Consider the following 14,329-nt stretch of genomic DNA (forward strand, 5'->3'; position numbering starts at 1 on the left):
TTCCTTTCCTTTCCTCCCTCCCATTTCCATCTTCCTTCCTTCCCTCTATCTTTCCTCCCTTCCTCTCTTTCCCTTCCTTCTTTCCTTCCTTCCTTCCTTTCTTTCCTTTCCTCCCTCCCATTTCCATCTTCCTTCCTTCCCTCTTTCTTTCCTCCCTCCCTCTCTCTTTCCCTATCCTTCCTTCCTTCCTTCCTTTTCTTCCCTCCCTCCCATTTCCATCTTCCTTCCTTCCCTCTATCTTTCCTCCCTCTCTCTCTCTTTCCCTTCCTTCCTTCCTTCCTTCCTTCCTTCCTTCCTTCCTTCCTTCCTTCCCTCCCATTTCCATCTTCCTTCCTTCCTTCTTTCCTCCCTCTCTCTCTCTTTCCCTTCCTTCCTTCCTTCCTTCCTTCCTTCCTTCCTTCCTTTCCTTTCCTCCCTCCCATTTCCATCTTCCTTCCTTCCCTCTATCTTTCCTCCCTCCCTCTCTCTTTTCCTTCCTTCCTTCCTTCCTTCCTTCCTTCCTTCCTTCCTTCCTTCCTTCCTTCCTTCCTTCTTTTCAATAGGCTTGCAACAAGAAAATAACCTGAAGATTCGAGTTGAGCCAGGCTTATTTGAATGGACCAAATGGGTATCAGGAAATTCTCTGCCAGCCTGGATCCCACCCCCGGATTTAGCTGCAGCCAGTTTGAGTGTCGATACAACATACAGGTAGGAGCAACTGTTGCGGGAATTGGGTATGTCTGGTTTAATGAAAAGAAGGATTTGTGAAGAAACTAATCAAGGAGAGAACCAATCTACAGTCAGAACAATTACTCAGAGGAAGGACTTGCCTTCAGAAGTTGTGGGTGCTCCAACATTGGAGGTTTTCAAGAAGAGATTGGACAACCATTTTTCTGAAATGGTGTAGGGCCATGATGGCGAACCTATGGCACGAATGCCAGAAGCTCTCAACTAACAAATGCTCTGTCTTACACATTGGAAAAAAGAATCAGAACACTAAATACAAGCTTGATGGACATGATCTTGTAGATGACCCTCACTCCATCAAAGACCTTGGAGTTTTCATATCAAATGATCTAAGTGCCAAAGCCTACTGCAACTACATTGCCAAAAAGGCTTTTAACAGTTGTAAACCTAATCTTGCATAGCTTCTTCCCTGGAAAGATTATACTATTAACCAGAGCATACGAAACATTTGCTAGACCAATTCTCAAATACAGCTCGCCTGTCTGGAACCCACACCTCATTTCGGACATTAATACAATTGAGCGTGTCCAGAAATATTTTACAAGAAGAGCTCTCCACTCCTCTGATCACAACAAAATACCTTATGCCACCAGACTTGAAATCCTGGGTTTAGAAAATTTAGAACTCCACCACCTTCGGCATGACCTGAATATAACTCATAAAATCATCTGCTACAATGTCCTTCCTGTCAAAGACTACTTCAGCTTCAGTTGCAACAACACACTAGCACACAACAGATTTAAGCTTAATGTGAACCGTTCCAATCTTGATTGTAGAAAATGACTTCAGTAACAGAGTTGTTAATGCCTGGAATGCACTACCAGACTCTGTGGTCTCTTCCCAAAATCCCCAAAGCTTTAACCAAAGACTGTCTACTATCGACCTCACCCCATTCCTAAGAGGTCTGTAAGGGGCGTGCATAAGAGCACCAGCGTGCCTACCGTTCCTGTCCTAATGTTCCCTTTGGTTGTATCCAATTCGTATGGTTATTTCATGCTTATACTTATAAGTGGCACGCAGAACCATCTCTCAGAGTATGCGAGCCATCGCCTGTTGGTTCCTCCGGGTTCTGGCACACTGGTCTTCACGCACGTGGGAGTGCCAGAAATTGGAAGAGCAGCCTCCCGGTGCTCATGCACACGCTGGGAAGATGATCTTCCAGTTTCCTGCACGTGCATGTGCACCGGCCACCTGGTCTTCCAGTTTCTGGCGCGCATGCCCGTGCAAAGACCAGCTGGCCAGCGTGCATGCACTAGGGGTGGGTTCTACTTACTTACCTTTACTACCGGTTTGTAATGGGAGCACACGTGCGTTGATTGTCCATTATGACATCCGGGAGGGTGGGCGGAGCCTCCCGCCGCTTTTACGACTGGTTTGCAAGAACCGGACAGAACCGGGAGCAGCCCACCACTGGCATGCACGTGGCAGAAACCGGAAGATCATCTTCCTGGCGGTACATGCGCATTGGGCAGCTGCTGTTCTGGGTTCTGTCGCGCTCGCGCTCCCGTTTCGGCACTCGGTGCTGAAAAGGTTCGCCAACACTAGTGTAGAGTCTTCTGTTTGAACCGGAGGTTGGACTATAAGACCTCCAAGGTCCCTTCCAATTCCATTATTCTCTTATTTGTTTGTATTTATTTATTTCAGTTGATTCCTGCAGCCGCCCATCTCACAAACCCAATTCTGGGAGGTTAATGAAGTGCAAAATAATAAGAAAAAAACCCCAATAAAGCAGAAAGACAGAAATGGTAGCCAAGTTGTTCCTTCTTACGATACTTGAATTTTTCGCTGTTTCTTTTTTTCCCTTTTACTTCCACAGACCTCATTTAGCCGTGAACAAATTAGGAATTTCTGAATCGTATGAAACCTACATCAGCAGAAGCTTCCAGGTCACCAAGGAAATTCTAAGTGAATGCAAAGCTAAAGGCAAGTATAATTGCATCCTGAGGAAGAGAAGAACAGTAACATTAGATTAAGAGATACAGGCTGTCCTCGACTTATAACAGTTTGTTTAGTGACAATTTACAATGGCACTGAAAAAAAGCGACTTACAACCGTGATTCGCACTGCACCTTAACAAAGGTGGCAAGAACAGCCGTAAAATAGGGGCCTCTGGTGGCTCAGACTGCTAAGACAGTCTGTTATTAACATCAGCTGCTTGCAATTATTGTAGGTTCAAGTCCCATCAGGCCCAAGGTTGACTCAGCCTTCCATCCTTTATAAGGTAGGTAAAATGAGGACCCAGATTGTTGGGGGCAATAAAAGTTGACTTTGTATATAATATAAAAATGGATGAAGACTATTGCTTAACACAATGTAAGCCACCCTGAGTCTTCGGAGAAGGGCGGGATATAAATGCAAATTTAAAAAAAAATGACTTCACTTAGCAACAGAAAGCTTGGCCTCAGTTGTGGTCGTAAGTCGAGGACGACTTGTGTATGTAACACTGCCACTCAAGACACGGTAGGATAGGATTGTAAAGACAAGGCAGAAGAGAAAACCAGCTTTACGATAGGAAACTCATGAGCATTGTAAATAGACTTTCCCTCTTATAAAAAAAAGGTTGCAAACAGCAAAGCTCTCTATTCTGTTATGTACAACGTTAAGAAAAAAAAATAAGAAGGCCCATCCCACGTAAAGAGACACTCTTGGGAAAATATGGCACGAGAATTTATTGTTGCTTAATCTCCTGCTGTTGACTGTGTGAACCTTGATTTAAACTCATTTAACTTTGGCCAAAAGAATTAATCCAATTAATGACAAGGTAACTCTTTTCTTCCCCATTTCGAATGTCTCAAACTTTACCTCTACATTGAGCTGGGTTGGGTTGGGTTGAGTTAGGTTGCCTTGCATTGGATTGCATTGTGTTGGGTTGGGTTGGGTTGCATTGTGTTCGGTTGGGTTGAGTTGAGTTATATTGTGTTGGGTTGGGTTGAATTGTATTGTGTTGAGTTGGGTTGAGTCGCATTGTGTTGTGTTGTGTTGGCTTGCAATGCATTAGAAAGGCATCTTATGGAAATGGTTATGTTGAGTAAAGGAAGAAGAGAAAGGAGATTCTACCAGAGTTTGTGGGAAAGCAAGATAGGAAGGAATTGATTATAAGTAGACAAAAAACTGGTGTCTGTGTGTAGTGAGTTGCATTGTGTTGAGTTGTGTTGGGTTGGGTTGGGTTCAGTTGAGTTGCATTGGGTTGGGTTCAGTTGAGTTGCATTGGGTTGGGTTCAGTTGAGTTGCATTGGGTTTAAAAGGCACCTTATGGAAACAGTTATGTTGAATAAAGGAAGGAGAGAAAGGAGATTCCACCAGAGATTGTGGGAAAACAAGATAGGAAGGAATTGATTATAAGTAGACCAAAAACTGGTGTATGTGTATAGTGAATTGCATTGTGTTGGGTTGGGTTGAGTTGAGTTGGGTTGGGTTGAGTTGCATTATGTTGGGTTGGGTTCAGTTGAGTTGCATTGTGTTGGGTTGGCTTGGCTTGCAATGCATTGGGTTGGAAAGGCACCTTATGGTTATGTTGAATAAAGGAAGGAGAGAAAGGAGATTCCACCAGAGATTGTGGGAAAGCAGAATACGAAGAAATTGATTATAAGTAGACAAAAAAAAAACCCCGGTATCTGTGTGTTGCGTTTCTCTACTTTCTCGACTTCTCACTATCTTCAGCTCAAAAGGACAGCATCTTGGTGCTGCTTTGGACTAGAAAACCCACCAGCCTCATCAAACCCACGTCAAAGCTTTGCATCTGTGCCCTGGAGAGCTCATCCCCGGGAAACTTAAATCCATGTGATTCTGTGTTTATCTGTTGTTGTATTGTGTTTGTTTTTAACTGCAGGGAATAACATTTTGATTGTTGCGCACGCATCCTCCCTGGAGGCCTGTACTTGCCAGCTACAAGGACTGTCACCGCAGAATTCGAAGGATTTTGTCCAGATGGTCCGGAAGGTAATTGACATGCTGACAAGATAAAGCTCTTTAAAGGTGGTTTTGTTTGTGCCCAGATGAAAATCTTCTTACGCGACTCCAAAACATGCTTTATTCAGTCAGGCGTGATCCCGAAGCTTATTGTCTGAGAACAAGAACCGCAGGAGCAGGGAAGATGGCTGGACAAGGATTGTCTCATACCTCATTTGGACAACCAGTTGACGGTGCCCATGAAATTGTGAACGTCTAGGCACATTTGCAGAGCAATTAATTCCGACTGTGCATGATAGACTTAGCGTTCCGAAAAGGTTATTTCAGCATCTTTTGCATTTTGCCTTTTCGACACGTGTGTCGCTTCCGCGCTCCTGAAACAAAATTGTAATTGTGTAGAGGACGTGCCTGGCTGAAAGATATTTTCTCGCCTCTCCAAACACAACCTAAATAAGGTTATTTGACCAATCATACTGAAACCCAGTTACTGGCATGCAACGTCTTGGCTAGAATAGAATAAGAATAGAATAGAGCTGGAAGGGACCTTGGAGGACATCTAGTCCAGCCTCCTACTCAAGCAAGAAAACCTATACCAGTGATAGCTAACCTTTTCCGGATCGAGTGCCCAAAGTGCTTGCGTGTGCAAAGCTGCTAAAAAAGCCAACACAGTTCTGGGCTGCATCAACAGAGGGATAGAATCAAGATCACGTGAAGTGTTAGTGCCACTTTATAAGGCCTTGGTAAGGCCACACTTGGAATACTGCATTCAGTTTTGGTCACCACGATGTAAAAAGGATGTTGAGACTCTAGAAAGAGTGCAAAGAAGAGCAACAAAGATGATTAGGGGACTGGAGGCTAAAACGTATGAAAAACAGTTGCAGGAACTGGGTATGCCTAGTTTAATGAAAAGAAGGACTAGGGGAGACATGATAGCAGTGTTCCAATATCTCAGGGGTTGCCACAAAGAAGAGGGAGTCCGGCTGTTCTCCAAAGCACCTGAGGGTAGAACAAGAAGCAATGGGTGGAAACTGATCAAGGAAAGAAGCAACTTAGAACTAAGGAGAAATTTCCTGACAGTTAGAACAATTAATAAGTGGAACGACTTGCCTGCAGAAGTTGTGGATGCTCCAACACTGGAAATTTTTAAGAAAATGTTGGATAACCATCTGACTGAGATGGTGTAGGGTTTCCTGCCTGGGCAGGGGGTTGGACTAGAAGGCCTCCAAGGTCCCTTCCAACTCCGTTGTTATATTATATATATATATTAACTCCCAAAATGCAATGCGTGTGTGGCCCCCGTGCATGCAGCCCAACCCCATGCAAGCGTACGTACTCCCCCACATGCCCCGGCCCCTGCACACAGCCTCCACACATGTGGCCCGGCCCCTCCCCCCTCGCTTTTGGCATTGAATTATGGGTGTGGGCACACATGTGCGCGACCGCCCCGTGCTCCCCTCGCTTTTGGCACACAATGACAAAAAGGTTAGCCATCCCTGGTATAGGGTCTCCTGCTTGAGCGGGGTGGGGGTTGGGGGTTGGACTAGAAAACCTCTAAGATCCCTTCAAGCTCTATTCTAATCTAAATATTCTGAACATTCAGGGCCTCTGGTGGCTCAGACTGTTAAGACAGTCTGTTTTAAAACACAGCTGCTTGCAATTACTGCAGGTTCTAGTCCCACCAGGCCCAAGGTTGACTCAGCCTTCCATCCTTTATAAGGTAGGTAAAATGAGGACCCAGATTGTTGGGGCCAATAAGTTGACTTTGTATATAATATACAAATGGATGAAGACTATTGCTAACATAGTGTAAGCTGCCCTGAGTCTTCGGAGAAGGGCGGGATACAAATGCAAATAATAAAAAAAAAAACATGGGGGGGTGTTGTCTTCAGAAATTGTGAGTGCCCAATCCCTGGAGGTTTTTAACGAGAGTTGGAGAACCATTAGTCTGAAATGGCATAGACACAGGGTCTCCTGCTTGAGCAGAGGGTTGGACTAGACGACCTCCAAAGTGCCTTCCAACTTTTCTTATGCTGTTAAATCTCTCGCTGACGTTTCCTTTTCCTTCCATTCAGATTCCCTACCTGGGCTTCTGCTGTTGCGAAGAACTCGGAGATACTGGACTTTGGCAACTGACTGATCCACCCATCCTGCCGCTCACTCATGGACCAACCGGTGGATTTAACTGGAGAGAAACTCTACTCCAAGAATAAGGCCAAAAGGGCGGATGGGGGGAAAGTCAGAAGGACAGGGGAAAAAAGTTTCTTAAAAACTGGAGCACGCCTCTCACTTCCTCAAAAGGTTTTTTTTTTTAAACAAACAAACAAACAAAAAACCAACAACAGAAAATATTGATGGTGGAGAAAATTACTCGTAGCCCTGGAAATGGCTTCACCGAACGGCACTTCTAGGGGAGGGAGGAAAAAAATGAGCAAATATAGCATCTGCTTGGATTGTGGGAAAAAATATAACGTTATTCCAACTGATTTTCATTCTTTGTCTCTTCAGTCTCCTGTCCAGCAGATAAGGCTCTCTTAATGTAAGCCATTGAGTTTTAATGTATATCTCTATGTATGTATTTATGTGTATATATATATATGTATGTATAAATATATAATTTCCAGAATTTTTTTTAAATTTGGAATTAAGGTCTAAGGAAGGAAAACTTGTTTTCACTGCCTTCTGTATAATCGTTAGCAACGAAGTCGTAAACTGTGGATTTCATTTCATATTAGTTTGGTTTTTTTTTAATTTTTCTCGGAGTGCACCGTGCAAGTTTGTTCTGAGCCATTTTGGATCAAGGGCACTCCAACCAGATTTTACTCAATTATTATATTATTATACATATATATATATATCGAGCAAGATTTCATCCCCCATAGGGATGTGTTTCTGGAAAAAAAAAAATATTTTTCTGTGGAAGAAAAAGTTCAGGTCAAAACAGAGAAGGCTGCCTAACCTTAACAGTATATCTAATTTTTCTAGCATTGTCAGGACAGGGTTTATGAACTGATATTTGAAATGAACAAAAGGAATCAGAATGCAAAAAAAAAAAGGGGGGGGGAGAGATTTTTGTACAGGGAAAACTTGTTTGCACACAAAAGATGTCCAGGTAATCTTTGACTTACAACCAGAACTGAGCCCCAAAGTTCTGTTCCTAAGCGAAACATTAAGGGAGTTCCTCCCCCGTTTCATGACCGTTCTTGCCACAATTAAGTGAATCACTGCCATTGTTCAGTTAGTATCCTGGTTGTTAAGTAAATCTGGCTCCCCCGTTGACTTTGCTTGTCAGAAGGTCGTAAAAGAGGATCACGTAACTCCGGGGACATTGCAACCATCAAAAATAGGAACCATTTGATTGCATGGCCATGGGGATGCTGCATTGGCCGTAAGTATGGAAAATGGTCGTTTGTCGTTAGTTGCGAAGTCATGTCCGACCCATCGCGACCCCCTCCAGGCCTTCCTGTCTTCTACCATCCCCCGGAGACCATTTAAACTCAAAATGGTCATAGGTCAGGGGTTTCTTTCTTTCAGCGCCGTTGCAACTGGGAATGGTGACTGAACGAACGGTTGTAAGTCAGGGACAACCTACGTTATCTCGCCATACTTTAAAAAACCTCAAGTGAGACAATTGTCTAGTTAAGAGACTGGAGAAACTCTGTACTTTAGTGGTAATGATGTATTTCAACCATGACCACCACCTCTTGATGTTACGAGTCAACGGTGTTGAACCTACAACTCAAAGATGGGACAGGTTGCGGTTTTGTGGCCCTTAAAGCCATCGTCTTCAACCCTCATGAGCCAGTTCTTCCGTGCACATTTTTCTTTCTTTTTTTTTTTCATAAATATTTCTCCGAAAAGTCACCATTAAGTACTCTTTTCACCGATCGGGCTTTTGCCTGCAGGACAATGATTCTTCCCTAGAAGCGTTTTATTATCCTCCTCCCCATCCCCTCTCCATTTTTTCCCCTTCCTTACTCTTTTCATAACTTCACAACGATTGGTATCTGCAAAGGTTTGGATGGTTCTTTTTGTATATTTGTCCTAACTGATTTTTTGGGGGGGTCAATTAGCATTCAGAATTCCTCGCACAAAGAAGCCACTGAAAGAAAATGTTCTCACTTAGTGGCTGTTTGTTACCCAGAGCCGGTCCTATCCTGAGGCAAAGGGACACAAGGGTCTTAGATGGAAAGGCTTCCGTCTGTGACTTGGAGACACTAAGAGAAAAAGTCCTGCCTTGGAAGATGATCTAAACATGGTTGCCACTGGAACAGCTCTTAAGATTAAACCCGTGAAACGCTCAAGATCTGATCCTGGATATATCTAGTCATGCGATTAAGCTGGATGGTAATCTTGAGTCTTCAAAATATTATGATGCCTCTTGGCTTTCCTGCTGTGAACTTGGGGGACCGGTAATTAAAGAGGAGGAGGTCTAGTTGCTAACAGAACTAGACAAATCTTATTTAATAACAACTTGATATAAGAGAGCTTGTATCGTTAAAAAATGCACCCAGAAAATTTAAGTTCAGAATTCATAGAAATGGATGGGTGGGTGTTGTCTTTAAGATTCAGGTGGGTCTGTTTCTCAGTGCCATTTTAAGGTTATGTTGTTTAAACGCTACGTTGAATTGATAAACAATTGGTTTATCAAATGGTTTGAAAAGCATGATATTTTTCATCCGTTTAGGCAGCTTCAACGTACAGCTTTTACTTTCAACTACAATCAAAAGGCCAGTATAAAACCTTCAAGGAAGTATTATTATTATTATTTTGGGTGTCTGGTTGGGACGACAAGTATCTTAAAATAGTTTCACCAGACATGACGTTGGCCCCCAGCAGATACAGCCTCTTACAAATAAGTTACGCCAACGCTAAACTTGGTTAACTATGGTTCATTCATTACCAGTATTCCTCAACTTACGAGCACAATTGGGAGCAGATCCTCTGTTGCTAAGCAATGCAGTTGTTTAGTGAGCCGCGGCCAGTTTTATGGTTTTTTTTCCTGCAGTGGTTAAGTGAATACCATGGTCGTTGAGCGAACTCAACTCCCCCCATTGACTTCGCTTGTCAGAAGACCCCTGGGAAGGTCACAAAGGGCCATCACATGACCCCAGATGTTGCAACCGTCATAAATATATGCCGGTTGCCGAGCGCCCAAATTTTGATCATGTGACCCGGGGTGGGGTGGGGGGGAGGACGAGTTGTAAGTCATTTTGTCAGCACTCCCTACGGTTGCTAAACGAATGGTTGTAAGTTCAGAGACAACCTACATTCCTTAGTGCTACGAGTGGCTTAAATGCAGGGGTGAAATCTACTTACCTTCCTTACCGGTTCTGAAGTGCGCGCACCATCATCACATCCGATTTGGGACCCTCTGCGCATGCGCAAAGCCTTCTGCACATGCGCAGAGGGTCAAAAACAGGTTACTTCCTGGTTAAAACCAGGAAGTAACAATGTCCGGGTGGGTGGGCGGAGCCTCATGTTTCCGCCACTACCGGTTCACCCGAACTGGAGTGAACCGGTAGCAGTTGACCCCTGCTTAAAGGGTAGAACAATCCGCTTCAATTCCACCCGAAATATTGTTGCTACCCTAAAGTTACCATCGAAACGGTGCTCCCTTTTAATCCACGTACCAAAGTCAACCCAACTGCCAAGATGAATCTTTCTTCAACCGCGGTGGCGATCGGGTCCCGTCGCCGCCGCCTTTACGACTGCACCTCCAAAGGCTCAAAGACTAGTTTAGGGTAGCACCGAGTCGGTTCTCTGGGCCCAAAGCTTACGCCTCCAAACCTTGTTTGTTTGGCACCTTCCTGAATTCTGCCAAAGGGTGGGGCCGGCCAACGCCGAACAGAGCTGCTACCTGGCTGGGTTCGAATAAATAATAATGCCATTTGCATCTTACATATATATATATATATATATATAGGATAAGCTTTGCTTTTAAAAAAATGGGAGCTTTCCGCCAAGGGTAGCATAGGGCGCTACACCGATCCCTAAAAGCTCCTTGTGTGCAATATGTAAATTTACTTAAATTATGTACATTCTAGCCATGTCAAAGTAAGCAAGGCATTTTGAAAAGTGTTATTTTTAACCAGGGATGTACAGTGAAAAGTTGAGACGTTGCAACCGAGAACAGGAGAACAATTGTAGGCCTTGTATTACGCAGTTGGTTGCTGCTAGTATTTTTGGGAATGTATACATATGTGTATAGACACACACACACCTGTAAATACATACATACATGTATGTATGTATGTATGTAATTTAAAATATTTTTGGCTATGTACAGATATTCTAAAAACGAACCGAGAATCTAGCTTCTTCTTCAGGCTGGTTTTTCTGGAAGAGTCTTTGCGATCTTTGAACCGTGTTTGACAATCAACGCCGACTTATTGTTGACTGATAATGTATTTAATTGGGGCGGGAATTGTTTTTCTTTTTCTTTTTTTGCACTGACAGCTTGCAGGTTGTTTATACTTAATGATGTACTGTACAAGAAAGAAAGAAAGAAAGAAAGAAAGAAAGAAAGAAAGAAAGAAAGAAAGAAAGAAAGAAAGAAAGAAAGAAAGAAAGAAAGAAAGAAAGAAAGAAAATGTTTGAATAGCATTCACCCCAAAGTAGGTTTAATCTTTAATGTATCAAAACTCATTCACTAAGTACACTTTCCAGGTTCTTAACTCCGTTGTTAGTATTGATGCTTATGTACCGGATGATCGGACAGATGTCCGTTCTTTTTCCCACCAAGTAGCTCTTTTAGCATGTTTAGCGAATTCGTGCACTGATTTGGGGAAGAGAAACGTCTTCCCCTTCAAAAGGAAATTGCTGAATTCAGGGAAATGGGAAGCAAAGAATCTTTTAAAAAAAAAATGACATGCAAAAATATATATTTTGGGAATCTTTGGGAAAGGTTTCTCCTAATCTCCTTCCCACAACCAAATGCTAGTTTTTCGTTGTGTTTTCTTATTGTTGTTGTCATCGTTGTTTTTGGTTTTGTTTTTTTTTTTTTTTAAAAAAGAGTTTGCACGGAGTTTGGAGCGAACTAAGATTTTCTGTTATAAAGGGATTGGTGCTAAATAAGCAACATCCTTTTTACTGTTGCTTTTAAGTTTTTGGGAGTGTTATCTGGTATGAAAGGGAAATCCTATGCCTCCTTTTGCAGATTTTTCATTTGGATGTGAATTGTGTATGCATGTGTGTGTGTGTGTGTTAAAGGAGAGAATTGCTGCTTACAGTATGTTTTCTTTCTGTTACTGCTCAATTTCCACATGTTGTCATTTGAAAAAGAAATTGATCTCAATAAAAGAAATCGGTCTCAGTTTCTCACAACCGCACTATGCAAAGTGTACATTTATTTATTTTTTCTTCCACAAAAGGGAAGAAAAATACTGTCTCCCCACAATATTATTTGGGATCAAGGTCTGGGAACAGAACAGAACAGAACAGAACAGAACAGAACAGAACAGAACAGAATAGAATAGAATAGAATAGAATAGAATAGAATAGAATAGAATAGAATAGAATAACAACAGAACAGAACAGAACAGAATAGAGTAACAGAGTTGGAAGGGACCTTGGAGGTCTTCTAGTCGAACCCCCTGCTCAGGCAGGAAAACCTATACCATTTCAGACAAATGGCTGTCCAATCTCTTCTTAAAAAGTTGGAGAATTCACAACTTCTGGAGGCAAGTTGTTCTACTGATTAATTGTTCTAACTGTCAGGAAAATTCTTCTTAGTTCTAGGTTGCTTCTCTCCTTGATTAGTTTCCACCCGTTGCTTCTTGTCCTGCCCTCAGGTGCTTTGGAGAATAGTTTGACTCCCTCTTCTTTGTGGCAGCCCCTGAGATATTGGAAGGCTGCTATCATGTCTCCCCAGTCCTTCTTTTCATTAAACTAGACATACCCAGTTCCAGCAACCGTTCTTCATATGTTTTAGCCTCCACTCCTCTAATTGAGTTAGCATATGGTGGTTTCCAATTTGGCAGAAAGAACAACTGAAACAGGATGTGGTACACCCTTTCTAAACCCTTTCTCAAAGGTTACATAAAAAGTAGATAGGGATATTATTCTCCTTTTCCCATCGTAACTAAGGAACAGACATTGCAAGTTGCATAAAATTTATAAGGGAGGGAGGGAGGGAGGGAGTCCCACAGAACAAAAAGGGATTTAAAAAGACGATGGTTAAGTTTAACAGAGTTGGAAGGGACCTCGTAGGTCATCTAGTCCAACCCCACCCACCCACCCACCCAAGCAGGAGACCCTACACCATTTCTGACAGATGGCAGTCCAATCTCTTCTTGAAAGCGTCCAGGGATGGTAAATTAATTAACAGATTAACAGAGTTAGAAGGGGCCTTGTAGCAGGGGTGAAATGTAAAATTTGTTACTACCGGTTCTGTGGGCATGGCTTGAAGGAGGGGAGTAATGTGACTTGGTGGGCAAGGCCAACTTTTTTTTTTTTTACTTTTAAAAGCATTTTTTTCTACAACCTCTTCGGCCGAAGAGCTTGTAAAAAAATGCTTTTAAAAGGTTCTGGCGATCAGGCAACACAGCTGAGATCGCCAGAGGAGCCTTTTAAAAGCTTTTTTTTTTTTTACAACCTCTTCGGCCAAAGAGGTTGTAGAAAAAATGCTTATGAAGGGTTCTGACATCCCAGCTGAGCCGCACGATCATCAGAGGCTTTTTTTTTTTACTTTGAAAAGCATTTTTTTGGCCGAAGAAAAAATGCTTTTAAAAGTAAAAAAAAATAAAAATCTGATGATTGCGCGGCTCAGCTGGGGCGGGGGGGCAGGGATTTTTGCTACCGGTGTTGGGGCTATCTGCCTGCTGGGAATCAACATTGCAATGTGTTTGCACATGGAAGTAACCAGGAGCAGCTTGTAATGGTTATGATTAGCACCAGGGCGAAGGAAGATGATAGTATTCTGATCCAACCTTAGCAGAAACAAGAAACACTTTTTGTCCCGAAAAACTCCTCTTTATTTATCTCTTGTGAATTAATGGCATTCCCCCACCAAAAAGTCCAGACAATAGTCCTTCAAAGAGTTAACTGCAGTAACAGACTTTATCAGTTCTTTGGTGAGCTCCCAGCCGCAAAGCTGAAAATTAAGTTCTGGATATTTTTTTTATTTTATTTTTTTTGCATTTATATCCCGCCCTTCTCCGAAGACTCAGGACGGCTTACACTATGTCAAGCAATAGTCTTCATCCATTTGTATATTATATACAAAGTCAACTTTGTTGGGGGCAATAAGTTGACTTTGTGTATAAATATACAAATAGGATGAAGACTATTGCTAACATAGTGTAAGCCGCCCTGAGTCTTTGGAGAAGGGCGGGATATAAATGCAAATAAAAAACAACAACAACTTATTGCCCCCAACAATCTGGGTCCTCATTTTACCTGTTAATAACAGACTGTCTTACCAGTCTGAGCCACAGAGGCCCTGTATATGATATCAGTCTTTGTGGCACAACACACAATGAGCCAAATCTCCAGAAATACGAACGGCTGTCTCCTACGACAACCATTCCCCTTTCCTCCTATTTATTCCCCAGCCAGGGAGGGGCCATTTAGTGTCCACGTCTGCTTTGCTTCCCGAGTCGACTCCTTGTCCTCCGTTGTTCACCTCTCCTAACTGCTCTGCGCATACGTGCATCTGGAACAGGCCCCAGCCGTTCCTCCTCCTCCTCACTCATCT

The 14,329-nt window shown here is 42.7% G+C and overlaps 1 protein-coding gene across 1 annotated transcript in view; it reads left to right on the top strand.

Annotated features, from left to right (window-relative positions):
• UBASH3B (ubiquitin associated and SH3 domain containing B) overlaps positions 1 to 11,268 on the top strand; it is a 75,004-nt gene extending 63,736 nt beyond the window's left edge. Inside the window, exons 11-14 of the mRNA XM_058194455.1 lie at positions 543 to 687; positions 2,543 to 2,649; positions 4,556 to 4,665; positions 6,708 to 11,268. Coding sequence (XP_058050438.1) covers positions 543 to 687; positions 2,543 to 2,649; positions 4,556 to 4,665; positions 6,708 to 6,845 — 500 coding nt within the window. The 3' untranslated portion in view covers positions 6,846 to 11,268. The remainder of the gene's footprint in view (positions 1 to 542; positions 688 to 2,542; positions 2,650 to 4,555; positions 4,666 to 6,707) is intronic.
• Positions 11,269 to 14,329: the final 3,061 nt, after the last annotated feature.

This window comes from Ahaetulla prasina, chromosome 9 (assembly GCF_028640845.1).
Source record: "Ahaetulla prasina isolate Xishuangbanna chromosome 9, ASM2864084v1, whole genome shotgun sequence".
Taxonomy (NCBI): domain Eukaryota; kingdom Metazoa; phylum Chordata; class Lepidosauria; order Squamata; family Colubridae; genus Ahaetulla; species Ahaetulla prasina.